General features: G+C 43.3%; 2 protein-coding genes across 7 annotated transcripts in view; one reads left to right on the top strand and one right to left on the bottom strand.

The window, feature by feature from the left end:
* The window catches only part of cdc42bpab (CDC42 binding protein kinase alpha (DMPK-like) b), a 98953-nt gene extending 75008 nt beyond the window's left edge, over nt 1-23945 (top strand). Inside the window, exons 19-43 of one of the 5 annotated variants that reach the window (XM_078275086.1) lie at nt 1165-1289; nt 2359-2464; nt 2783-2931; nt 3083-3174; nt 3631-3707; nt 5738-5776; nt 6545-6664; nt 8373-8456; nt 8583-8688; nt 9001-9137; nt 10001-10140; nt 10499-10580; nt 10700-10919; nt 12082-12144; nt 12339-12592; nt 12756-12886; nt 13230-13444; nt 13533-13630; nt 14766-14850; nt 15218-15341; nt 15928-16045; nt 16767-16869; nt 17010-17164; nt 18264-18338; nt 20562-23945. In XM_078275086.1, the coding sequence (XP_078131212.1) occupies nt 1165-1289; nt 2359-2464; nt 2783-2931; nt 3083-3174; nt 3631-3707; nt 5738-5776; nt 6545-6664; nt 8373-8456; nt 8583-8688; nt 9001-9137; nt 10001-10140; nt 10499-10580; nt 10700-10919; nt 12082-12144; nt 12339-12592; nt 12756-12886; nt 13230-13444; nt 13533-13630; nt 14766-14850; nt 15218-15341; nt 15928-16045; nt 16767-16869; nt 17010-17164; nt 18264-18338; nt 20562-20693 (3030 nt within the window). In that variant the 3' untranslated portion in view covers nt 20694-23945. Of the gene's footprint in view, nt 1-1164; nt 1290-2358; nt 2465-2782; nt 2932-3082; nt 3175-3630; nt 3708-5737; nt 5777-6544; nt 6665-8372; nt 8457-8582; nt 8689-9000; nt 9138-10000; nt 10141-10498; nt 10581-10699; nt 10920-12081; nt 12145-12338; nt 12593-12755; nt 12887-13229; nt 13445-13532; nt 13631-14765; nt 14851-15217; nt 15342-15927; nt 16046-16751; nt 16870-17009; nt 17165-18263; nt 18339-20561 lie in introns of all 5 variants that reach the window. The other 4 variants (XM_078275085.1, XM_078275087.1, XM_078275088.1 and 1 more) reach the window with 4 other exon arrangements.
* A 25-nt stretch (nt 23946-23970) lies between these two features.
* Nucleotides 23971-27874, bottom strand: part of fzd3a (frizzled class receptor 3a) — a 30135-nt gene continuing 26231 nt past the window's right edge. The window contains exons 8-9 of one of the 2 annotated variants that reach the window (XM_078275090.1): nt 26248-26505; nt 23971-26156 (exon numbers count right to left, since the gene is read on the bottom strand). In XM_078275090.1, coding sequence (XP_078131216.1) covers nt 25898-26156; nt 26248-26505 — 517 coding nt within the window. In that variant the 3' untranslated portion in view covers nt 23971-25897. The remainder of the gene's footprint in view (nt 26157-26247; nt 26506-27874) is intronic. The other variant, XM_078275091.1, reaches the window with a different exon arrangement.

Genomic DNA, 27874 nt, shown 5'->3' with positions numbered 1-27874 from the left:
TTCCAGTTCCAGTGTTAAATATTCTTTAGAAATAAAAGTCTATTGATCTTTGAAAAGGTGTACCTGCAGTATTATGCCATTATCATTATATTAGATGAAAATGGTCTCAGAACGACAATATTATCGTTTATCGCAATCATTTCTGGGACAATTTATCGTCCAGCAAAACGTGTGAAGTTAAACAAATGTTTCCCGCTGGTGAAGAAAGGCACATCTCTGTACATCATTTAAATGACAGACCTGCTACATGGGATTTCTTGGTGTCTGACGGTCACTTCCAAACAGGTGCAGACATCTTGAGTGATTTTTTTTTTTTTTTTTCCTTCATTTTGTGGGCTTTTGCCCAAAGACTTACAGCACATGCTGAAAAAGCCGACATTTATTTCACCCCGTTTGTGTTTATTTCAGCGGCTCCGAGCCTTTTCCAACAACATTGTTTTATGACTTTGACTGTCCTCACCTTTGTTGGCAACCAGCTCCAGGAATAGAAATCGCAATTGCAAAACAATATCAAATCACTGTTTTAGCATTCACATTACATCACAGTCTTGACAGTTGCAACAGACCAAAATAATGTGCCCACAAAGTAGGTATTTAAGCAAACAATAGGGCAGTTTGAGACCTGTAACGATATCACGACTGTTGACGTCTTCACACACCTCTCATATTAAAGGATTCAGGAAAACTTTAGAGATTAATCACCCTCACTTGTGTCACACCGTGTGTGTGTGTGTGTGTGTGTGTGTGTGTGTGTGTGTGTGTGTGTGTGTGTGTGCAATCCACACCTTCTTAGCAGCACTGTAGTCGAGTGTGGTTGAGCATCTGGGAATTGAATCATGAAAACATTCATAACCTTCAACAATATAATGATTCATTTTCCATACTGAACCAGTCATCACGTTCAAGGCTGAGCACCTCTGCACACACTCCCGTTTGCACCTTCGCTTGTAGTTACGTAGCAACGTAACCTGTTAGACTCATTATACAGTACAGTAGTACAGTTTTCCTTAATGACATGGTGTCTATATATATATATATATATATATATATTAAAAAATCCATTTACCAGGTGCCATACTTACTAATGACAGCTTTACGACTTTTTAGTATGATGTTTAATATGACCCGTTTTCTTTGCTTGTGTGTTTGTGCTTATTCCCTCAGCTGACCAGCATGTTTGAGAAGGTGAGCGGCTCCAACAGGCAGCTGGAGGAGGAGATGAGGGAGCTGGCTGACAAAAAGGAGAGTGTAGCTCACTGGGAGGCCCAGATCACAGAAATCATCCAATGGTGAGACACAGACACACACACGCACGCACACGCGCACACACACGCACACACACGCACACACACACGCATGCAGGGACTTTGTCAAATGTCCTCAATACTTGCTGAGACATATATTTTCATTGATGCTATAGCAGAAACTGAAATACAGCTATATATATACACACACACACACACACACACACACACACACCCACACCCACACCCATGTTGTATAGTAGGGTATTGGGTTTGGCCGTACCATTTCTCACATGCCTCTGAAGATCTTAGAGCTACTTGACCCTCCCTTCCTCTCAGATCACTTCCCATGGCAGCTGACACCTCACCAGCTGCTCAGCTTCCCTCTGTTGGACAACCCTGCAGTCCTCACATAACACACATTCCACACACACACACACACACACACACACACACACACACACACACACACACACACACACACACACACACACACACACACACAAACAAACAATACATCTATCCAGACACAGAAACACACAAATGCACACACTCACATTCCAAAAACATGCACATACAAATGTTGAGTCTGTAATGCATTTTTAGGAGAATGTAGTGAGTAATGTTGCCCCCTGGTGGAGGTGCTGTGCTACTGCAGTGGATAAAGTGGGGCTTAAAGGATCACTTAGTGGGTGAAATACTATGACTTTTTGTTTTGTTTTAAGGTTTAAATATGAAAATTGTGTACATGTGGAAGTCGGTGTATATTTGAAATACACAAATGTGTATAGCATAGTAAGTGTGGGATACTGCTAAAACTTATTAAACAGTCAAAACAGTTATTAGGTCCTTTTATAGGCATTTAGTAAATGATATATAATGAAATAATACATAAAAACATGATAAAACAGCAAGACAGGCTATGACAAAGACAAAACACAACGGAACGAGACAAATGTGACACTAGTTAAAACAATACGGTTGTGGAAAGGGAATCAGTGCATTTCATAAAGTATCATAATGTTATAGTTTCAGACTGACTGAAAGTATGTCTTTGGAATGTCTTTGCATGTATAGCAATGCGTGTTTGTGTATTTGTGCGCGTTTGCTGCAGGGTGAGTGATGAGAAGGATGCTCGGGGCTACCTGCAGGCTCTGGCTACTAAGATGACAGAAGAGCTGGAGGGACTGAGAAACACCAGCCTAGGAGCGAGAGCCACGGTGAAATACACACACATACAAAGACGGTTTCAAACTACTGTAGATGCTGTTAAGTCAACTGAAATCCTTTTTATTTGAATAAGATGATGATGAATGCTGATAAGATGAAGTGTTATTTGGCATTCTTTTTACATTTGGGTTTTCTGTTAAATTGACGAACACGTCTAAACTATAGTAATACCGTAGTAGTACAGTAATAGATTAAGACATGTAGCCTAATAGATGACTCTTCCTCCCTGTCTGTGCCTAGCTCTCATTTCTCCTTCCTCATCTTTTACTGTTTTTCATGAACTAACTTTTTTTTCCTCTCCGTTTCAGGACATGCCGTGGAAGATGCGCCGCTTCGCAAAGCTGGACATGTCTGCCCGTCTGGAGCTGCAGTCGGCCTTAGACGCTGAGATCAGAGCCAAGCAGAGCATCCAGGATGAGCTGAACAAGGTCAAGGCCAACAACATCTCCACAGAATGGTATGGACACTTTATAACAACAGTGGAAAAAGTTACCTTTTTTTCACTGAAAGCTGTTAGATTCGATTATTTGTTTTTAGAGATTTCTAAAAAGATAATCTTTACAAACCTCTGGATAATATGTGATGCATTATTGTCTCTGATCCACCAGTAAACTGCAGGATGTGGAAAGTAAAAACCAGGAGCTCCTGGCTGAGATCGACAGGCTGAAGAAAGAGACAGAGGAGCTGCGGCTACGAAGGGGTACGATTTGAAAATATATCAAAAGAGCTCTGTTTTCTTGCCCGTCACCAAAACGCACAAAGAGTTATTATTAATTCATTCATTTCACAAATACGGTGGTCTTCGCAACTTGTATTTCAAGTTTTTTTTATATATACGGGATGATAAATCTATTTAAATGTACAGTTCTGTGTCGATGGTTGAATGGACACTGCCCACTGTGAAACTTTTTGTGAGAGATTATCGCTATAAAAGAGGGATAACTACAACCAGGGACCCAAATTAGAAGGTTTAGCGTCAGCAGCCATATTTGAGAAATAAAATCATGTGCTATGTACATGAAAATGTATTGTTACTGTGGTCATATGAAACACCCCCCCACTTCTTAGAAACAGTCCTGTGACTCATTTTGTCACCCTTTGATGTTTTAATATTGCGTACTTAACACAAATTGTGTTATTTGTTCTGTGTCTGTAGGTGTCAAGCACCAGGATTCCCAGAATTCCTTCTTGGCTTTTCTCAATGCCCCCACCTCAGCGCTCGACCAGTTTGATGTAAGTATTCAAGACACAAAACCCTTACGGCGGGTGATTCAAAATACGGCTAATGTGAGAAACCGTATCTCTGTCTGGAATTTGAAATATATGATCATTACCAACTTGATAATCATAAATCTCATACATCTGCAGTTCTTAAAATTATATCTGTGCTTTTTTCTTCATGCTTTTATGTTCTTTCTGTTTACATGAATTTTCCAAGAGCTTTATTTTTGTTTATCTTTTTGGTTGTTTCCTTGCTTCATTCTCTGGTACATCAGGACTCTTATTCCTCATCCTCATCTTCTTTAATTGAGTTTTGGGAAGACGTAAGTTTCTCTTGGCTAGATGGAGGTCCATGTTTGTGTATGTGTGTACCAGTAGCTGTACGCTGTAGGACTCTGAGCATTTTATTAGCTGAGAAAGACAGTGTAGATCTGTGTATCCATATTGCGTCCGTGAGTTTGTGCCTGTGCCTCTGTGTAACTGTGACGAAGAGCAGAGGCACTACAAAAAATGTCAGTCCTGTTTAACAAGGTCTAAATCTTATCCATCTTAATATAAATGGATAAATACATGGAATGAGATGAGTTCATTTGCTTCTTGTGCACGGCACCTGAATTAATTTGCTTCTAGTGCATATACTTGTTAAAATGATATTTTTTGCAGTGTGCTGCTCTTGTAATCAGTTGCTTGCCAGTGGGCTATTTGAATGGCTCTACCTTGGCTTTCTTGTGCTAGAATTTATGTTGAACAGAACCACAAAGTACTCTGTACATTTTTTTAAATCCTTTATACACCCCTTCATCTTTCGTTTATCAGTTGTTTTTTAGCCAGAAATAGAACTTGAGTTGTCACTGTTCCATACTGACTTTTCCAGCTCCTTTCCCACCCCCATGTACAATTTTTTCATTTGCACCCATCCACCCTCTGTACTCAATTCAACTCTCTACAGTACTCTCTAAAGTACTCTGTACTACATACAGTAGTCTAATGCAGTGATTCCCAACCAGGGGTACTTGTGCAGGTGCAAGGGAGCATGTGGAAAGCTCAACTAATTAACTCATCTGAACTAAACTAACTAAACTAAAATACATTAAAAGAATATAAAAGTAAATGCAAAAATGTAAGGCTAAATAGTTCAAATATATGGTTAAAAATATTGAAGAAGCAGTTAATATAGTTAACTAAAAAAATAGATGGATAAACATTTGATACAGTTAGCAAAAAGTAATGAATAAATAGCTAAAATAGTTAGCTTAAAGTAATGGCTAAACATTTGGTAGATTGAGCTAAAAGTAATAGATAAACATTTGAAAGTTAGCTAAAAGAAACAGAAACAGCTAAAATAGTTAGATAAAAGTAATGGAAAATAGTTGATAGAGTTAGCTAAAGTAACGGATAAACAGCTAAAATAGTTGGCAAAAGTAACGGATAAACCGTTGACAGAGTTAGCTAAAGTAACGGATAGACAGTTGATAGTTGGCTAAAGTAATGGATAAGCAGTTGACAGAGTTAGCTAAAGTAACGAATAGACAGTTGATAAATTAGCTAAAGTAACGGATAGACAGTTGATAGTTGGCTAAAGTAATGGATAAGCAGTTGACAGAGTTAGCTAAAGTAACGGATAAACAGTTGATAGAATTAGCTAAAGTAACGGATAAACAGTTGATAGAATTAGCTAAAGTAACGAATAAACAGTTGACAGAGTTAGCTAAAGCAACAGATAAACAGTTGATAGCTAAAATAACGGAAAAACATTGAATAGAGTTAGCTAAAAGTAGGCTAATCAAAAAACATTTGATAGATAGTTAAAAGTAATGGATAAACCGATCAAATAGTTAAGAGGCTAAATGGCCATATGGTGGTTTAATAGTGTTATCAAACAAAATAAGGTTGGGAACCACTGATTTGATACAATATAGGCTTATGTTACTTTAATGTTTCTCCCTCAGTCTGTTTATGTGTTTTCAACTCTGCTAGACAGCCTTTCTGATATTCACTCATCTCTCTGTCTCTGCCACTCTCTGCCTCTCCTGCCACTGAAGCGCTCGCCCTCCGTTGGCCCAGCTAGCAAAGGCAGACGCGTAAGCACCATCACTGTGCTCTATGATCTCATTGAGCCTTTCTAAATTGTGCTGTCTCGTCATGTTGCTCTTTAATTTGCGTGTGCATTTCCTGTGTATGTTTTCTGTGGCTGTCAGGGGTTCTGCATGGCAGGGGTTCTGAAAAACATTTTTTTTATATATTTGTGTTGTCAAAGGCATTAATGTGTTTATTCATTTTCCACATTTGAATTACATTGGATATTGATATGTGTGCTGCCTGTGTGCATTGGTGTCAGTGTGTTTTTTGTTTTTATTCTTTAGCATAGCATTGTAAATGGCCATGCATGGTGTATGGTGTAGGCTTGTGGTGTCTCACATTAGCATGGTCATTGGGCTATGATGTGTTTTCATGTGTACATAGGGGGGCAATACAGTTGTGATTGGTTTTTCTTTGTAACTTTGAAAGTATCTTGACCACAATATCTGTGTATACTGTTTTCCATTTGTATATTGGCACCCGCTCCTTCTCTCTACGCATGGATGCTCTATATTGTTCTCTGATTTGTTTGGTTTAACTAACACTCTACTTCTTTCCCTCTCCTTCCCTACCTCCTCCCATCCTTCTCTGTCCATCTGCCTCATCGCCACCTTGTTCCTCTTCATTTCTCATCCTCTTTTCCTCCTCCCATCCTCATTATCTTATTTTATACTCTCCTCTTCTGCTTCTTTTTGTTATTTTCTCGCTTATCTTTTCTTACTTTTCCCTGTGTCCTCTCCCGGTCTTCCATCATGCCTCTCTCTCCTCAGGTGGACTCTATGGATAACTTCACCCCCTCCAACACTCCATCCCGGGAAGATGACCCTAAGTCCCACCTCAAGTCCCGATCGCGGTCACCCTCCATGGCTAGTGATATGGAGCCCATAGAGGTCAGACAATCCCTTAGCCTGGGCAAGAAACTTGTTTTTGAATAGAGGCTGGTGTCCTACTAGTAAGATAGATGTAGGGAGCTTTCACACCTGCCTCATTTAGTTTGGTTGAATCGCACTACAATTAGTTTTCTCCCTTGGTGCGGTTCGTTTGGGCAGGTGTGAATGGGGCAATCGCACTCGGGATGTGCACCAAAAGCGGACCAAACAAACGTACCTAGACCTCCTTCATGAGGTGTTCTCGGTATGCTTTCATCCAAACTCTGGAGCGGTTCGTTTTGTGGTGAGAATGTGATCCAAACTCGACCTGCACCAACTATGTATACTCCGCAAGTGTGAGCTTAAACGGCTCCTCTAGTCAGCTCTGCTTTGCAATCTCCAATGCGGCAAAACATACAAACTGTAGCAGCTTGCTGTGTGTCTTTCACAGAAATAGACTGAGGTCAAGCTCGTCGTCTGTCACTCACATCTTCGTGGTCAAACCAGCCGCTGCTAAAGTTGGAGACACCGGCACAGCAGAGCACGTCGCTCGCGGAACAATGTCTGATTATTTAAATGACAAAAGCTGGTTTGACCATGGAGAAGAAATATGCACTAGTCCAGCACAGGACCTTCTTCCTGTATTTACTTTCTTGCTCCCGCCCCTGACACGTCTGACCAATGAGCTGAGTGAACATGCTTGCGTGGTTTGTAATGAGCCATTTTGGTACGCTTGGATTTTATCCAGGTGTGAAATGAAACTGAACCAAAGGGAAATCTCTCCCAAGTTTACAAACTCATCAACCGATTCAGACCAGAGTAAATGAACTGTTGGTGTGAAAAGGCCCGTAGAAGATATCGGAGTACAAGAGAACTTTGGTGGGATATAATTGCCTATCCTATCACCATATAGAAATCCTGATCTAGATTTGTTTTGATTAAGAAGATCTAGTTTAGCATCAGTTGCCTCTCTCCAAACATGGCATCTGTGTGTCTGGCATGTCGAGGAACGAGAAAAAGAATTGGTCCAAATATTCCTCATACCGATTCAATTGACAATTTGCAACGACGGTTCAGCTGAAACTGTTCCTCAGAGCCACTCACAATGCTGAGTTTGTCAAATAGGTCAGCCCTTGTGAATAGCGAGTAACTCAATTCTTAGTAACTCATTATGGAGAAATGGGAGCAGTGCAGTGTAAAAGAGAACATTGAGGCCAGCTGTAGACTCCAATTTAAATTGAACTTGGTGTGTTCTCAGACTGTTGTCTAACATGGTGCTGCAAGTAAATACCAGTGTCCTAATTGGGACTTGTGCTTGTAAACCAAATTGGAAGCAGATATGACTCGCAAGTTCCTCATAATAAAAATTAATAATGGAGTCATCTTAAAGCTAGTGTAACTATGAATGTGAACAGATAATATGAAACTGCAGGCAATCGCATTGCTCATATTGTACTAATAGGAGCCTGAAGTAGACAAATTTTGATTCACCAAGTCTGTACACCTTGGCAATCAATATGAAATACTGAGTTTGCTGAATGTATTGCCAGCTCTAACTTCGTCACTTCAATCCTTACCTCTGACTTAACTTACAAAATGTCTTGTCCTAGCTTTTTGTCCTTGGAAAGCTATTTAATTAAGTTTTATGTCACTCATACATTGGATAAAAATAAACAAAAAAACAGCCAAGATACAGTACCTCACTGCTAAATGTTTTTGTGTCATGCAGTTGATAGACCATCCTCCTCGTACAGTCCAGACCCCCACCATGCGCTCAGGGGGGTACGGCAGTATTGGACGCTCCTCCCCTAAGGTTAGACATTTTTCTGTAGGATCCCACTTCATTGTTACGTTGCCACAACAGACATCATGCTATTTTAATAACCACTGATTATGTCTCTGTTACTCATTCATGCTCATTCCTTCATGCACTCCACAGCCCAAAGCACATCAGTTTGTGGTGAAGTCTTTCACCACGCCCACTAAGTGTAACCAGTGCACTTCCCTCATGGTGGGGCTCATACGTCAAGGCTGTACCTGTGAAGGTAAGGACAGGAATAGCGAAAGGTGAAGGAAAACGCAGTAGATGGGATCTAAACTTGTAAACTGTGTTCTGGCAATTCTTCAGTTAAACCAGTGGACACTGCCATTAAATATCTATAACACACCCAAAAACCTGCATAATCTGTTACTAGAATGATTCCAGTTTATATTCTCAAGTTTAACAAATATCCATGGAACATGACAATTAAAACCGCAAAGCTAGTTTTGTCTTTTCATTGATTTTAAAATCTGATACTTGATCGGTTGAACATCTCATTTGTCCCCATCTTGTATCCGTCTGTCTCCTTGTCCAGTGTGTAACTTCTCCTGCCATGTAACATGTGCGGACAAGGCTCCGGCTGTGTGTCCCGTGCCCCAGGACCAGACCAAGGGCCCGCTGGGTATCGACCCTCAGAGGGGTATTGGTACTGCGTATGAAGGCCACGTCAGGGTGAGTGAGAGAGCCCTGCTTGTCTTTGGCCCCAGATGGTGACTCGGTGAATTGAATAGTCAGTTGAAAACGATGCCGATTTTTGGAGAGCTTGAGATGAGCTGGTATCTGAGTTGTTTACTTCACGTGAAACGAAATGAACTTTTACTCCCCCTGCTTTCTTCCCAAATCCACACAAAGGTAAACATGAACTGTAGCTTTTGGTGGACACTCGGATTTCAGGTTTCTTACAGTACCATGACGGCTTACACTAGAGCGGCGATCTTCAACAGGGGGTCCAGGGCCCCTAGGGGGTCCTCAGAGTCACTGCAGGGGGGCCTCCAAATTATTGTTAATTTAAAAAAAAAAATCATTTCATTAAAAAATTGAAATGTCTTAACATGAATCCAACATATTATTAGCAAATATAAATCAGCCTATTTGTGAAAAAAATGACGATTACTACTGGCCTAAAGGTAGTCACTAAGGTAGCCATCCACAGATACAGTTAATCCTGAGGATTCACTGTGCCACATGTATGTTTATCATTGAAACATGATTCATAAAATCATGGCAACAAATATTTTAATAGCTTCGTATTCTATGCACTAAGAAAGTATGTATGAAGGCTTTAGGCTGCCCACACGTTATTGTAGGCCTAGCTTATTATGCAACCTAATTATATGCAACATGTAGTAAGGGGTCCCTGATCCGTCTCTCTCTCAGTTAAGGGGTCCTTGGCTGGAAAAACGTTGAAGACCCCTGCACTAGAGTACAGATACCCTGAGTGGGAATTGGCACCTTTTATATTTAACACTGTAGAAGGCATTTCAACTACCAACCACGTATTATATCACTCAACCATGTTTCTGTGTCTTTCCTAGGTGCCCAAACCTACAGGGGTGAAGAAGGGTTGGCAGAGGGCGATGGCTGTGGTGTGTGACTTCAAACTGTTCCTCTACGAACTGGGAGAAGGAAAAGCAACGCAACCAAGTGTAGTAGTCAGCCAAGTCATAGATATGAGGTAGGAGAGGTGCAGCAACTCTTCTTAGTGATTTTATAAATCTGACTATCCTGGATGCTCAGCTGCGTCTAGGTAGTTTACTGTGTACTGCAATGAAACAATAGAACAAGTACACTGTTGACTCACCAACAGTCTAAAAAAAAAAATATATATATATGCTATATATGACAAAGAAAAACAGAACATCATTTAGAAGCTGAAACTAGAAAATGTTTGGCATTTTTGACAGAAAAATGACAGAAACGATTAATCAATTATCAAATATCATTTTCTGCCGATCAACTAACGGAATAATAGACTAATCGTCGCAGCTTTAGGTCCTGCGTGTCTAACCTTTGATCTCATTCCTGTCATCTAGGGATGAAGAGTTTTCAGTCAGTTCTGTCCTGGCCTCTGATGTCATCCACGCCAGCCGCAAAGACATCCCTTGTATATTCAGAGTAAGTTTTCTTGTTGGTTTTTTTTAAGCAACCAACAGTTTCAAAATAATCGGAATCTACATTTTTAAATACTATTTAACACCTGATGGGACTTTCCCCTGTGCCTCTTCTCTTCTCAGGTGACAGCGTCCCAGCTCTCCCCCTCCAGCAACCACAAGCCCTCCATCCTGATCCTGGCCGACAGCGACCAGGAGAGGAACAAATGGGTGGGCCTCCTCAACGAGCTCCACCGCATCCTCAAGAAGAACAAACTCAAGGAGCGCTTTGTCTACGTCCCCAAGGAGGCGTACGACAGCACCCTGCCGCTCATCAAGACAACACAGTCTGCTGCTATCATAGGTGGGCCTGTGCAACTCTCCGTAAATCACAGAGTGCTACAAGGGGTATTATAGGAAGCAATTATAATAATGTATGTAACTGCTTGGGCCTGGGCATTGTACGGACCCCGGGCCACATCTGGCCCCAATGGGAAGTAAGCAATCAAACGTAAATAGGTGTACATGCATGGAATACAACTGCATTGCTTTTATTTTGAAGCCGACTGTTTTTTGCTGTTGCTTTTTTATGTGCGAACGTATGCAGCTGCCTCTTCTCTGGTTGCAAGTCGCAATTATAAAGAAGTAGAAGAAGAACCGCAACGTGTCGGACCCCTGTGTCGGCGAGCCGCGAACTGAGCTCACGAGAGACGTTAGCATGGACGTGAATGAGCCGTTATCCCTCAAAAATGTCAGCTCATGGGAAAGAAAGAAAGAGGTCGATACAGAGTGCCGAGTTTTTAACCAAACATGGACTTCTAAGTATTCATTTACTGAAGTCAAAGGTAAAGCCATGTGCTTAGTTTGCAGAGAACAGATCGCTGTGTTAAAAGGATCATAATTTGAATCGCCGCTACAATACTAAGCAACAAGGTTTATTTACCAAGCGTCAAGACCAGCTTTGTGATATCCCACAAAATCGGCAAAAACAGTAAGCCATTTTCTGAAGGCGAGTTTATTAAAGAGTGTTTGGTGGAGTCTGCTGTGCTAATATCCAGAGAAAAAAGAGGCGTTTGAGAACGTGCCGCTTTCCAGGCGGCACATTGTTTGTTATGTGCCGCCTGACATAAAATTAATATTGAGCAGAATTGAGTTTAGCCTATTGGTCCGGCCCTCCACAACAGTCCCTGTTTCTCATGTGGCCCCTTGGGAAAATGAATAGCCCACCCCTGTCCCAAATGCATGTACTCTCCTTTCATCATCTCTATCATCTGATCTCTATGCAGTCGTTATCTCAACAGATAGGTCCTTCTTCGTGTATTTGCAGCCAAGTGCAGTTTTTTATTATTTTTTAAAAAAAATTTTTTTTACAGCTAATAGATCAGAGAAACTCTCTTGAGTTCCAGCTGTTTGGTTTTTACCATGTTATGAAAATAGGAACCAGCAGATTTCCTGCACAGAAGGCCCTTTTCTGTCCCCTTACTGGCACTGAAATGGCCGTCTTGCTTTATTTGCTTTGCCCTCAGATCATGAGCGTGTCGCCCTGGGCAATGAGGAAGGCCTTTTTGTCATCCACGTCACCAAAGATGGTAAGATCCACTCTTTAAGATCTGTTCTGTGTTTGTGTTTTGTTCCTCCCCTGTCGCTGTTTTTTTTAAATGTGTTCGCATTAATAGAGCAAGGGGATTGATGACCTCTTTTTATGACCCTCCCAAAACTGCCTGTTACTGTTTCTCTCTCATCTTCACCACGTCCTGTCTTCTCCCTCCGTCCTTCCTTTCAGAAATAATCCGGGTGGGGGACAACAAGAAGGTGCACCACATCGACCTGATTCTCCAGGAACAGCTGCTGGCGGTCATCTCCGGCAGGAACCGTCACGTCCGCCTCTTCCCCACGCAGGCCTTGGACGGCCGCGAGATCGAGTCCTACAAGCTGGCTGAGACAAAGGGCTGCCAGACCATTGTCTCCGGCCCCGTCCGCAACGGCTCGCTCACCTGCCTCTGCGTGGCCATGAAGAAACAAATCATCTGCTACGAGGTTAGAAAGCACCATTTATTACTACTAAACAGTAGATCAGTTCTCCAAATAGTTATTTCATTTAAGCCTCTGAGATTATATATATATATATATATATTTTTATTTTTTTTTGTATTCATGTTATTTGCTGTTGCAAAAACCACTCTGTCCTCCTGCACTCCAGGTGAATAAGAGTAAAGTCCGTCACCGTCGGCTGCGAGAGGTGCAGGTGCAGGCCCCGGGGCCCGTTCAGTGGATTGGTCTGCTCAGCGAGCGACTCTATGTAGGATACCAGTCTGGCTTCACCCGCTACAGGTACTCTACCTGCTAACTGACTGATCTATGTGCAGTGGAGGTGTTCCTCTAATGGTTTTTATGTCTGTTTTTTATTGTTACCCTATGTTAAGATGCTCCCTGCTTGGATAAAAGGAATATCCTGCACCCTGCTCTTCCTATAGCATCACCGTTTTCTTTAATAAATGGCAATGCAAGAGCAGAGTGCAGGATTTTTCTGTTATTCCAAGTTTGTGATATTTTCCAACACACCTGCACAGAAGAATTGTTGGATGTGCGAAGTGCTCCCCGCTGAAATAACTATAAATAATGTATACATGTATTTATTTCTTAATAAATCTTAACTCTGCGATGACCACCACAGTGTCCACGGCGACACGGCCCCTGTCAACCTGCTCCACCCCGAGGACCACACCCTGGCCTTCATCCCCCAGCAGAGCCTGGACGCCCTCTGCGCCGTGGAGATCTCCAGCAAGGAGCTGCTGCTGTGCTTCAGCGCCATCGGCGTCTACGTGGACTCCCAGGGCCGCCGGTCGCGGCAGCAGGAGCTGATGTGGCCGGCTGTTCCCACCTCTGCTTGTGAGTGCAGGAATTAATGTCAACGTATGTGGTGATTTTAAATTAAAATGCCGATTTAGAAAACAAGTGATGTTTCCCTTTTGTCCAGGCTACAACGCCCCCTACCTGTCGGTGTATAGTGAGAACGCTATCGATGTGTTTGATGTCAACACCATGGAGTGGATCCAGACCATCCCTCTCAAGAAGGTCAGTGCTGTGGACTTTGGCCTGTTGTGATTGTGACATGAATGTCGTATTCTGATATGTTACGAGGCCTTCCAGAGTTTTAAGATCATTTGGGACAGGCTTGCTCACCGTTCCCAGGTGAAGAACCAGACATGCAGAAGCCGCTTTAAGGCCCTGTTTACACGACAACGCTCGCGGGTGAAAACGACAAAATATTTTATCAGACGTGCCTTTCATTTAGATGGCGACGAAAAAGTGAAACCACCCTCCAGAGTGGAAATCCTAAAAAACGCTCCACCGTCGCGTTCCAGTCTAAAGGGTAAAAACTCAAAGTTCTGCTCAGATCTGCTGGGTTGTGTATTGTTGTGGTGGCTGGCGACCCACCCCATATTTCGTTACATAAATCAAAATGTGGTGATTACTTGCCCATGGCCTGCCTATACTTGGTCCGGATGGCTTTCAGCTTTGATGATATCTGCCTTTTACAGATAGCGTCTTTCTGGTGTGGAATGGCGTCCCTCCAGGTACAGGATACCGCTGAAGAAATTGGGTCCATATGTCTATATATTTTGACTGGCAGGACTCCCAGTCCACGCCCTGTTGTGCCTTTGTGGCTTTGTTGTTTGGAGCAATAACTCCACCTCCTCGTCTGTCCAGACAGAAATGTCAGCTTTCGTTATTCGCTTCGCCATGTTTTGGTTTCGCTCTACTAGGGAGAGAAGTAGAAGGAGGTAGACTCCGCCCTGTGGCCCTTTGCTGCATGTCATTTCCCCTCTCTCTCTACCTTTCATGTCTTCAGCTGTCCTATATAAAGGCCTAAAAATAACCCCCAAAAAAAGAGATGGTCATTCCTACACATCTGTGCTTCTAAAGTTTTAAATCGACTGTTTACTACAGCTTTGTATGTTATGCCTTTGTAAATCACTTTAAATTACCTTTGTATCTGAATTGTGCTATAAAAATAAATTGCCTTGCCTTGAACTTCAGCAGCAATGGAGTGTTGAGAAGTTTAGACAAGCGGAGATATCTCTGGCTCCACCTGGTGGATTAGATGATTTACATAATAGTCCATTTCTAGACTAAAACAGATGAGTATTGATCAGAAATCAGATGTGAAAAATGGATTAATGATAGATTTCTCTGCTTCCCCCTTCAGGTGCGACCTCTGAACGTCGACGGCTCTCTGAACCTGCTGGGACTGGAAACAGTCCGGCTCATCTACTTTAGAAACAAGATGGCCGGTAAGGATTCACAAGTGTATTGTGTGAAGCAGCACACGGTTAAAAACTACAAACATGTCAAGAATGACACAGTACAGTGTAAGATTTATTCCATTGTGGTTTGTATCTGGCTGTTGCTCTTCATCACTGTTTCCACAGTTAGCTCCAGCAGGATGTGGAGCTGCAGTTGTCATTGCAGGACTTTAACTCTTAGTGAACTTTTTTGTCACTGTGTAACCATTATTCTGCTCATTATATAACATTGTTTTGGAGAACGAAAGTAGAACAGTAGAAAGTGTGCCATGCCACTCTCGACCACCAAAGTAAATGTGCGACACTTTGTAGTCTTTGACGTAAACGTGGCTGTGGCTTTGTTGTGATCTCCCAGAGGGTGATGAGCTGGTCGTCCCGGAGACGTCAGACAACAGCAGGAAGCAGATGGTGCGCAGCATGAACAACAAGAGGCGCTTCTCCTTCAGGGTGCCTGAGGAAGAGCGACTTCAGCAGAGGAGGTAGTTTAGCTGCAGCAACAGGCCCATCCAGAGTTTTACTGGCTCTGTGCTACCTACGTTTTCCTGACAAGTTTTCTTGCTTTTGCAATTCTGTTACCAGGTTAAGTTTTCTTAACTTTCTCTTCTGTGTTTTTTTTTATTTTTTTTATTGTATTTCCCCTGGACCAATTAATAACAGTACTGGCACCACTGCAAGTGCTGTTGTATGTTTTAAGACTGCAACAAGTTAATAAAATGTGCAGGCTTATCATGCAACAGTAGTAAAAACTACACACTAACTCAACCCTAAAATCATCAAATACACTTGCCTTCTCATTAATGAGCATGCAGGGCAACCAAAACCAATATTACTTGTTGTGGGTGTTTGACAGAAGTCGGAAGAAAAAAAACCAACCAAAAGGCAAACTATTTACAACAGTATTGTGTTTGTTGCCCTTAAGGTACAACTAATGGTTAACGGAGGCGAGTACTAGATGAGTGGGCTACTAAAGCCACATTTTAGTTTCACTTAGCCTGACTGTCTGTCTGTTCCAGTCTTACTCTGAACCTTTTTGCCTCTACTTATCTTGTCTGTTTGTGATTCCAGAGAGATGCTGCGAGATCCAGAGATGAGGAACAAGTTGATCTCCAACCCCACCAACTTCAACCACGTGGCCCACATGGGACCAGGAGACGGGATCCAGATCCTTAAAGACCTGCCCATGGTACACACACACACACGCACACACACACACACACACGCACACACACACACACTATATATATAAATACACATATATATATATATATATATAAAATATATATGTGTATATATAAAATATATATATATATATATATGTATGTATATATATATGTATATGTATGTATATGTGTGTGTACATATGTGCACAAAAGACTTATGTATGTACTGGCAAACACACACGTGTACATACAGAGGCACACACAAACATATACCTACATATTAAAACAGACACACTTGGACTGTTTGAGATGTGTGTGTTTGTCGACCTGCTTCTACAGAACCAGCCCCCCCCCCCCCCCCCCTTGTCCTTTATCTTTTGATGTCTCCTGTAGCATGCCAACATTGGGATTTGAGCAGAGAAAGTTGCACAGTTTTCATTATATGCCCTATTTTTGTAAACTGACCTAAAAAAAGGCTTCCTCATCCTCATATGCCTTCATCCTCTAAAGTTCACTCATCTTGCTCCTTCTGACCGGCTGTGCGTTTTTAAGGAGACCATGCATGCATGTCTATCTGCCCAAACCTCATTGGCCAATCACACGAGGGCCGCATCTGTGTTCAGCTGTAGAGCATGTAGTGTGTATCACCGCAGCCTCCTCACTCCTGTCCCCTGCACTGCACTCTGTGTGTGTGTGTGTGTGTTTTTGCTCTGTGCGTGTTTAAACCAGAACGTTCGTGTTCAGGAGAGCCGTGCGGGCTTCAGCGGTTCAGTCAGCATCCCCTCCATCACCAAGAACCGGGCCGAGCCGGGCCGTTCCATGAGCGCCAGCAGCGGTCTGGGCATACGTGAGTAACAGCAGCCCATAAATCCTCTTAGAACCAGAGGCACTTTAACAGCCTCCTTCCCTGCACCATCAACCTTTTCAAGTAGCATCATGTTTGGTGCTTCCCCCTGACTTCCCCCTGACTTCCTCCTCTCTCCCCAGGCTCGTCCTCCCAGAACGGCAGCGCTCTACGCAGAGAAATGTCCGGAGGAAGCTACGGCAAGCGGCAGACCATGACCTCTCCCTCGGAGAGCTCCCTGTCCTCGGGCGGAGGCATGGACTGTGCTGATGCTCCACTCTCACAGTTTGACAGAGAGGTCAGTAAATAGATTGAAACTGAACATACAGCTTCATGTGCGGTTGACCTTAAACACGAAAAGACTTGTATTTAAAATACTGTATCTTTATTTTTATATATATATATATATATATACACACTGTATCGGTATGGACAGCCTAAACAACTAATCCTGTCTTAATTGCACACTTTAATTTATACTAACTGTTGGTTCAAATCAGGGCAAATCTGACTGGACAGATTGTTGTGCAGCCACTTTTAGAGATCTGAATACGGAGTCAATGTCAACCCAACATCAGCTTTGTATGAACAAGTCCAAATGCACATCATGTTTGTTTCCTTGCCATGCGATTGTAGAAGCTAGACATTAGTTTATCGAATATTTAAAAAAGTCGATCACATTGTTCCTCCCCCCACCCCCCATTGAAGGAAAAAAAACAAAACAACTCCTCCTCCTCCCTCTATCCCATCCGTCACAAACATCCCAGCCTCTGGGCGCAGGCCTCTCACCCCCATCCCACTGCTCTGATTGGTTAGCTCCCTATGATGTCAGAGCTTTCTAATGAACGCAAGTCAGCGTCTCCCAGCATCGCCTGTTAGCGCCTCCCCATGGTGTCTGCTTTAGGGGTTAGCTTGGGCTAGTGGTTGCCTCCAAACACTGAAGGGAACACAGGGACACCTGCTAATGTTTCCGGTGTCCCTGTTAACAGTCTGTACAGTAAGAGCTAAGGTCTAAGCTGAGTGAGGGAGTGGTGACGTTTAGTTAGAATCATCCTGTCGGTTGTTTACATAGGGACCCTGCAACAACGTTTATGTATATTAAATTACTAGGATCAGATAGTAACTGCAATAGCTTGTGCAGTTTCAAAGCAACTTCTACCCCCACCCACCCAGCCACCCTCCCACCCAGCCACCCTCAAACCTCCTGCCATCCTTCCTGTGGCTCCCTCATCCCCATGGCCCATACGCCTGGATGCTGTGAGCTTCATTTTGCCCCATTCCTCGCCTCCCTCCACCCTCACTCAGCTGTACCTTGCCCTCCAACCCCCCCCCTTCCCCCACCCCACCCCAGCATGTTGTCTGTGGGCTGGGCGCTGAGTCTGAACTCTCCTCTGCAGTGGCAGGCAGTCTCACCGTCGGAGAAGACCCCCGATCTGAAAAGGGCTTTAAGGACCCTGCTTAGTAAGATGAAGGTAATGTCAACAGCTGCAACGACCGCACCAAACACACCAACTGAGATCACCGTGTCACTGAATATGCACCCACATGCACAACACACTGTATCATTTCACAAATCTATACACAAACACTAACACACAGCGAACGGTGTTGCTAGCCAAAGCTTTCGCTCCCGCTGCACCATCTCAGCTCCGTCACATCTGCAGCAGCATCTGATGGCTTGACACATCTGTCACCGGAGCATCAGCTGCACCATCAGTCTGTCCCTCACCTGGCCCTCTGTCGTTTTTTTGGTTGCTGGTTAAAAAAACGCTGCAGCGCTGCTGTTGCTGCTGCTGTTGCTGCTGCTGTTGCTTGGCCATTTTGCATACTTCTTCCCACAATCACCGAGCATGTCTGCTTCTACGCGGCTCGCCGACAGCCCGCCCATGTTTCTAACCACGAGCTGTCCAGCTCAGATCACAACCAGGCCAGACGGCTATAGAGTAACGAGTGTGCTGTGTAGTCTGTGCTCCCTGCAGGATATGACTCTGTATTTAATGATAAAATACATCCAGTCATACATGCGATTTGATTACAAAATGGGAAAACCTCACAGCAGCTGCATGGTTTGGAGTGATTCGGATGGAAATCTCTGGTTCAAATGACAGTGACCGATTTAATTAATATGGGTGCAAAAGGCTGAGTGCTTTTAAACACAATGTCGACCTAGACAATTTTTTTTTACCCAATGTAGCTGGGCGGTGCTTCTCCCAAAGACACAAACTCTGCAGAACCTCAGTTTTAAAAAGCAAATGTATGAAAACCACACGACTGCCCAACTACATTGACTTGTGAAAGGCTTGTGTGTGTGTGTGTGTGTGTGTGTGTGTGTGTGTGTGTGCGTGCGCGCGCGCGCGCTGTGAGAAAACTACACTGTGAGCGTGTGACGTTTCATAGCTCCACAGTCTGTTCTGCTGCAGCCATGGACGGTAGAAGGGAGACAGTAGGACGGCTGTGCCTCTCGGTATTTTCTAGGCCAAACGAGTTTAGATTGGAGCCAAACAGGAGACGATTGTTGTGCGTCAAAGACAGTCAAGTGCAGAGTCACTGAACAGGAAAGCGATGTATTCATACAGCCCCGTGAGATCATTATAAATCCCCTAACGTGAGGACATTAGCACTGAAGTGGAAAGAATATCATACGGCGAAATGTCCTGTCTGTTCTCTCTTCTACAGTCCTCTTGTTTGTTTCAAAGGGAAGGAGAGGCAGCAGGTGTCACGTCTGTGTTGACTTAAATGAATCACATACATTCCACACATGCGAGTCCTACTGTATGTGATGTACAGAGTGAAGGTTTAACCGCCACCTCCACCCCCCCACCCCCGTCCTCATCTGGCCGGCCTGCATGTTTGTTTTTCTTCAGCTGATCATTTCTGCTCAATTGAGCTGTTCATCTGCTGATGATGTGGAATGTATTTGAAGACGAGGTGGGGGGGGGGGTAGTGATAGTGATGTGATTTAATCTGACGTTCCATGTGTCCTCCGGCCCAAACAGCAGATTAATAAGCAGTAGTAGAGCCGTGAGTCCAGACAGAAGTAGTCATTTTAAAATGTATAGCGTAGGGATGCACAATATATCTTCATCGTGATATCAACTGGCGGAATAAACACATCGCGGAAGGCTGCGACGCATCGCGATAGACACTTAGACATTTTTTTTGTGTTAGTTGAAAGAAAATATCAGTAGAAAACTGAACTTTAAACCGTAATGGTCTTGTAATGGGTTTTTTTTTAGCGGTGCCTTTTATATTCAATTCAATGTTCAATAAAAGAATGTTGGAAATGGTTCAACAAGCAGTTTGTTGTATTTTAGCAGAATGCTGAGAGCGGCAGAAATGCAGAACTGATTACTCTTTAATATCTGTTTATTTATCGCAAGTAATATTGTTATTGCGATATTTAACAACGATATCGCATATTTTCCTCATACCGTGCAGCACTAGTATGCTGTAGTGTCTCAATCAGCCCTCGGACAGACACTTAGTCTCTCCAGTTCCCTGAATCTGAATGATAAATTATATATATTATATAATTATATATATTATAAATGTTATAAGGCACTAATCTATGTGCTTTCCCCCTGTCCCTTTATTTTTCCCCCCCTCCTAAACTCCACTTGCTTTCTTTCTTCATCTCAAACTCCGTCTTTCTCCTCTCCTGTCTCTCCTGTTCCTTCTCTCCTCTCCTTCTCCAGGACTCGGACTCCCCCCGCCACTCGACGGCCTCCAACAGCTCCACCTTCAGCAGCCCTCCCAGTCCCGCCTCCCCACACAAGACCAAGTCCCTGTCCCTGGAGAGCACAGACCGGATGAACTGGGACACATGAGCCTCGGCCAGCCTCTCGCCGCCCAAACCCCGCCCACCGACCCCCGACCCTCCGACCGACAGCACAGGACTCCAAGCCCTCCTCTCCCTCCTCCACCGCAGCCTCTCACCCCACCTCTCTGAATATTTCCGCTCACTGCCCAGAGAACTGCACCTCCCGGTGAACATTTGTCCCACTTTACAACCTCAATTTGTCTCTCATCGTACTTCCAGGACGGAGCAGAAACACTGAGAAAGGGTCCGTCGTCTCTTTGAGGGAAATTCTGAGGGAGAAGTTATGAAAAATGAGTGGTAGTGTACATGTGGGTGCTGATGTTTGAGGGTGCGTGCGTGCGTGCGTGCGTGTGTGTGTGTGTGTGTGTGTGTGCGCGTGTGTGAGAAGCTGTATGCGCTTGCCAGCGTGTGTGCATGTGTTTCATTCAGAAAGGGCATAAGCTATAGGAATGAAAAGCTCCCGACTTGGCTCTTTTTTCCGCTATCGACCGAAGCATCGAGCTTCATGGACACAACTGTGTCCACCACGGCCCCCTGAGATTTATTCAGAGACTCGAAAACCTCACAATGCAACAAAAGAGAAGAGGGTTATTATTGAGAGAAAGTGATTTGTACTTGTATATAGGACCCTTTGGGTTTTAGGGGACAATACTTTAATTTATTTATCAATCTTAGACAAGTAAAGGGAGGTTTGCTTCATGGCCTGAATCAGACGGGCGGAGTTGAACCCCTCCTCACTTCCCTCCTTAGCTTTCTCTTTGGGTGCTGCAAAAATAGAAAATGTTAAAAAATAAAAGAGAGAGAGAGAGAGAGAGGAAAGCAATGATTTTTGTTTTTTCTTTTGCTCATGATATTAAGTGCAGTGACTTTATAATATTTTTTTTTTTAATTTTGACCGTCAGCAAAAAAGCTACAAGCAAGCGTTATTAATGCCAGCTCGTGTGACATCACCACAGCTCCTCTGTGCTACTCTCTCTTCCTCATTGGTCCATTGCGAGTGACATCATCCAGCAGCCCTGGACGATTCCTTTACTGTAGTGTAGACGTTCCACTTTGCTGTACAACCAAACTGACCAACTCACAGGTTCCCATCACAATAATGTACATAGGTTCAAAGTAGAGAGTAATATATGATAAGGAAAATACTATAGAGAACTACACGGGAAAGACAAAAAAAAAAAATAAATCCTTTTATTTTCCTTTTTTTGTTTTGAGAGTGATTTGGGGTTGTATTCACACAAAAAGCCATTTTAAACCACTTTCCATTTTTAATTTTTTTTTACCAATTGATTTTAGATTTGTTTGTTTTATATTGTATGTATGACACGCATTGTGTGTTGTTTTTTTTTTCCCCACTCGGTTGGCGTTTGAGCGAAGAAAACTCATGTATGGATCTACGACACTACTGCCCGTACCTTAGAGTGAACACGTGCGTTTATTACACATGTATACACACACACACACACACACACACACACAGGTGGTGTTTTTATGCAGCAAATGCCATGTCCTGCTCCTCCTCTGACTGTCGGAGGGGAAGTGGCTCTGATCATTTAATCAACAGTTAGTGTGAGTGTGTGTGTGTGTGTGTGTGTGTGTGTGTTTCTAAATTGGCTGTGGTACCTGGATGGAAAGATCGGTCCTCCCACTGAGCTCGATTTAACCAAAAATGGACAAAAAGAGGGAGACTTTGACATATTTTACTCTTTCGGACAGCCTTTGTGTATTCTGAAGAAGGTCTAGTTGATCTGTTAAAAAAAACACTAAAATGAGAATGTAAACACTTAAAATTTCAGCACCGTTTGTCTTGATAAAGCACAGATAAAATAACCTCAGTGCGGCTTGTTGTTGTCTGTAAATTGACAGCCCTCCAGGCGGTTTTTCTTTTGGCAGGGTGGAAAGGCCTCTGAAAGAGCATTTTACGGCGTGGCAGCTCCTGGCTGCAGAGCAGGGCGTTCACAGCCAAAAAGCCGTTACCTCTGTTCATCTCCTTCATGTGACGAGTCACTCAAAGGGCAGAATGGGGTAAAACTGTAAGGGAACAATGTGCATGGAGAGGAAACTCCTAACATTTAACACTAACTCGAATGTGGTCATAGTGTGGTATTATCTGTGAGAAGAACGCACATACTGTACTCTAATGCTCAGTGCAGGGGGGGGGGGTTTAGGCTTAATGTACAGTACAGTGTCCTGGGTCAGAATCCTCCACTTTATTCCGCTTGTCTTGTTAGAAAGGGAAACGAAAACAAGTATTTTGGTGGTCATTCCTGAATCCTGCCGACTCCAGGTTAAAACACAAAGTAGCTCTAAACAACCCATTCCAGGTTATTTTATTTTTTTTAGTATTCCATTTTATATGAAGAGAGAGGGAGAGGTTTGGAGCGCCACAGTGTGACTCAGCTGGTTTTTATTCCAAACAACCACTTCTTTGCAACTTTTTAAGCTAGTCAGTTTCCCTAGTTCCTGCTGGAGTTTCTGTAGAATGTATTAGATGGAGGGAGGGGGGGGGGGGGTGAGGAAACTGTCTTAGCCAGGTGTTTTTATTATTGGCCAATATTGTACAGAAACTGATCCTAGACATCCCAGTTTAAGGAAAAGGGGAAGAGAAACTCAGGAAATGTCAGAACCAATGAATTTTCATTTAGGTGAAAATGAGTGTGTTAGAGGTTTGTTTGATGGATGGATGGATGGCTGTGTGAAGTGAGGGAGAGATGAATCTGGCTGTAGTGTACAGTAGATGTGACCTGGGTGGAGCCAGCAGGAAGAAAAGGTGGAGAGGACTAGAAGATGTTTTCAGGGGTGAAGAGGGACAGGGGGTTTGATGGCTGAGGTGCCACAGTGGTAAGAAAAAAAATCCAACAAAAAATATTCGCCTTTGCATTTCAGTGAGGTCTTATCTACAGTACCTTCTATATTATTTTGCTCTTTCATATCATATTACACTTTGTTTTTTTGTTGTTTTTTTCTAGGATTGCTTTGTAATAATTTGTACAGTTTTGCATGTTATAGATGTAATCATTTTTGTTTTCGGTTTGTTGTTTTACTTGGACTTGCTACTTTTTGAACGGTTTGGGCGTTTTACTGAGGATAACCCACTACAGGTGATGTAGATTCTTTTTTGCACAAAAAAATATTTAAGGTGTAAGGTCAAAACAAAAAATAATGTATGGAACTGGCTGCCACACATACGTGGAGAACTCATTATATTAACCTGACTCCGATGTAATTCAATAAAGCGGAGGGCTGTTACAAATACAAACCCAGTGTGTTACTGTGTGGTCATTACTTCTTTAAAAAACACTTTATTACAAATGAACAACAAAAGTTCAGTTTTTACATCTTGAGGAAATGTTGGTCTAACATTTTACAGTAGCGATACATGTAAGGGCACATTTTCAAACAGGATGGACTACTCAGAACTTTACTCTAATTCAAGGGCGCACTATTATCTATTCATGTAAAAGTTCACTGCTGAACCGTCTGTTTATTCCAAACAGCCGTTGTACCAACTGTGCGTTGCAACAGACACATCAGCTGTTCAGCCCGGTCTCTTCACAGTATAAACGCAAATCTTTCGCTCAAATTGAAACTTTGTATGGAATGACGCCGCCTGTAAACGTTGCTTAGCGTTCTGTCTGAACAGTCATAAGGCAGGAGTTTGGATTCAGCTTCTCCCCCCTCCCCCGTATATCAGCCCTTGAATTCTGGCAAACAGACATTTTCCTCTTTATCGTTACATACATCATCACACCAAAGCAGTGAAGATCCTCGATATGACAAAACGATATGTTTTTAAAATGCAAAGTTCAGGAGTCATACACAGCATCTGTAAAGAGGGCTTGCTCCTCTCAAGCTGGTGTGCTTACTGTATCTGTTACCTTCATGTGGAGTTTCACATCGGCTGTAAAAAGAGGTAACACTTTACTTAAAGGTATCGACATAATCGTGACATGACACTGTCATAACTAGGACATGGCACTGTCATGAACGTGTCCTAAACAAGTTATAAACGTTTATGACTTCTGTCATTAAGTGTCATTCGGTTTTTGTCATGACAAGTTGACGTTGTTTGGGTTATCTTGATTATGACAACTTGACATTAACCAGGATGACATCACCAGAAGAGGTATTTGTCATGACAACTTGACATTCAATTTCTTTGGAGTGTCCTTATTAAGACAACTTGACATTTAACAGGATGACATTACGTCAAGTTGTCATGACAAAGACATCCTCTGGTAATGTCATCCTGGTTAATGTCAAGTCGTCATTACAAAGACATCCCAAACAAATGTAATGTCAACTTGGCATGACCAAGACAACTTCTGGTAATGTCACTTTGATTAATGTTTGTTAACTTGTCATAATCAAGACAACCCAAACAATGTCAACTTGTCATGACAAAAACCGACACTTAATGACAGAAGTCATACGCGTTTGACTTGTTTATAATGTTTATGACACGTTCATGACAATGTTGTGTCATAGTTATGACAGTGTCATGTCATAGTTATGACAGTGTCATGTCACGATTATGTTGATACCTTCAAGTAAAGTGTTACCAAACAAGAAGTGCCTTTATAAATATATGTTTTTAGCAGGTTACCAGAATTGTATTTGATGTTGAAAAATAACGGCGACGTCAGTAGCTGAAGAGGTGCTAAATAGTTCATATGTAGTAAAAAAAACCTGCTCCACACTCCCGAGTGCTATAAAAGCACAGACTAAAGAGAAGGCTCTAGTAATGTCTGATGTCCATTCAGTCCTTCTTTTTACAAACCACTACAGTACAAATAAAAACCAATCCAGTGCAGTCTGTCAGTGTTGGTCCCATTTAGTTTTTGACTGGCTCAGTAACGTATGTTCCAGTGTTGGTTATCAGGACCTCAAAATCCCTCGTAGTTTTGTAAACTGGGCAAAAATCGTTTTGAAGTTGAGTTTTTGGGATCAGCTAGTGGGTCGAGTAAAGCTGAGAGGACATTTTAAGGCATCAATCCACACTCAGTCCTGTCAGTCTGGCTGGATCTTGCTAACGTCATCAATTCAACAGGAGTAGATAGCACAGTGTTTGCTACTCTGCCTTTCTGTCAGGCTTACCGTGAACCCTCACACATTCGTTCTTTAACGTTCTATAAAAAGAAAGATAAGCCATCTTTCCTCCTTTCACATCTACCCGTCCAGTCACATCTTCCAGAGTGGCCGCCATCCTGTTCAGGCTGTAGCTCCGTCCTCCTCCAGGACTCGGTGAATCCCGTTTCCGGGGATACCGAGGACAGCTTGGGTGGTGCTGGTGAGGTCCCTGACGCTGCTGTGCCGTGATTGGCTCTCCAGTCGTTGGGTGGAGCCGTGCCGTGACAGGTTGTCCAGGCGATTGGGGCTACAGTGTCTGGACTGTGATTGGTCGTTGAGGCGAGGCATGCTTCCGTAGGGCAGCCGGTCGTCCACGGCCCGGAAACTGGAGGCCGTGTATCTGGGACAAAGACCAACAACAGACAGCAGCATCAGGAGCGGGACTCTGTGGACCGACTCGGGACAGAGCCAAGACAAGATATGAGACCCACCTGCCGTCCCGCGAGCGGTGCAGGCTGCCATGGTAGCTGCTCATCTTGGAGCGTGCGCTGCGGACCGAGCCGGCCCGGCTGGTGCTGCCGCTGGGCGGCTCGTCCAACATAGCCAGGTGGGTGGACGAGGCGTGGGTGGAGGTCCCCTGGGTGGACGTGCCCCGGGACTTCCTTGCGATGGGCGTGTTGGGGTCCTTGAGCAGCAGCTGGGCGAAGTCGGGCTCCTGGAGCACCTGTCGGCTCTCGTTGACCATCCTGCTGCAGGACAGGGAGGGGGTGGAGCAGGAGGGGAAAGTGGGGAGTGGAGGAAGGGAGGGCAGGGAGAGACGCAGGAGGGTGGGGAGGGAGAGGGGGAAGGTGGTGGGGTGGTGGGAGTGGTAGAAGAGAACGGAGGAGTGTGTGGAGCAGGCGGTTGGAGAGGGGGTTAATGCTCTGAGTTTGGAGGGGGGGGGGGGGGTGGGTGGGGGGGAGTGAGCGCAGAGAGAGGCCCGTGTTCACCACTGAGCCACACACACACACACACCTAAACACACCTAAACAAACCTACACACATCGACACACACACTGTGTACACGACTGAGTACAGGACAGCTGGCCTGACAGCAGGATATTTGAATATTGAATATCTTTGGATATCTCCAATGATTATTAAAAGGGCTGGGTATCTGGATACCAATTTTATAAAACAAAAATAAATTGTCCCCGTCTCTGTGCGTAACGTAGAGTTTTTCCTGCGTGTCTCTACGACGTGCGACGTTAGACAGCCAATCACAGACATTATTAGAGCTTTGTAGAAGCATGCTGCATGCTGATTGGCTCACTGAATGGTGAGATTTACTCCTTAGGTATTGAATGACAAGGCCTTTTTCGATACTCGATACTTTAAAAGTATTGAACTCGGTACCCACCCCTAATTATTACAGTAGATTATGCACATCCGATTTTTATGATAATGTCATATAAAGGCAATAAAAAAAGCCCAAACCTACACCTGCTACCAGTCCGAAAAGTGTTGACAGTGAGCCAGCTGAGATTTGGTCTATTCATGAATAGTCTGTGTCAGCTGAGAGACTTAAAGGTACCCTGAGGAGTTTTAATTAAACAAACAAGTTATGTTTATACTCGCTGTTTCTCACCAGAGTAGTATGTGTACGCTTGAGGCCTGACTAGTGTGCCAAATGCATTTCCTTCCTCTACAAGTAGAGCCGATTTTTGGAAAGAATTTAAAAGCAACATTGTTAAATCCATGTTTGCAGGGTTCAAGTCCTGCTGCATATGTAATTCTATCTCTCTCTCTCTCTCTCTCTCTCTCTCCCCCCCCCCCTTTCCTATGTCCAGCTGTCCTATTGAATAAAGGCCAAGGATGCCCAAAAAATAATCTTGCATTTTGCCTTCATTTGAGAGCCAACAGTGTAGACAGAGACTAGTCTGACTGTGGATGTTGCAGTTATGAGGAATCATTTTTTATGTAATGACTAACATATAACTACGCATCAAAACATTTACAGTAACTGTCTACACATTGAATTTATTTGTGTCATTTTTTTCTTAATAGTTGAAATGTTTTTTTCATTCCACAGTATCTGAGCTAAGTCTGCATAGAGGTATTAGCTAGAATAAGGGCCCA

Source organism: Sander vitreus, chromosome 18 (genome assembly GCF_031162955.1).
Source record: "Sander vitreus isolate 19-12246 chromosome 18, sanVit1, whole genome shotgun sequence".
NCBI lineage: Eukaryota > Metazoa > Chordata > Actinopteri > Perciformes > Percidae > Sander > Sander vitreus.
This window is presented reverse-complemented; position numbering and strand designations above follow the sequence as displayed.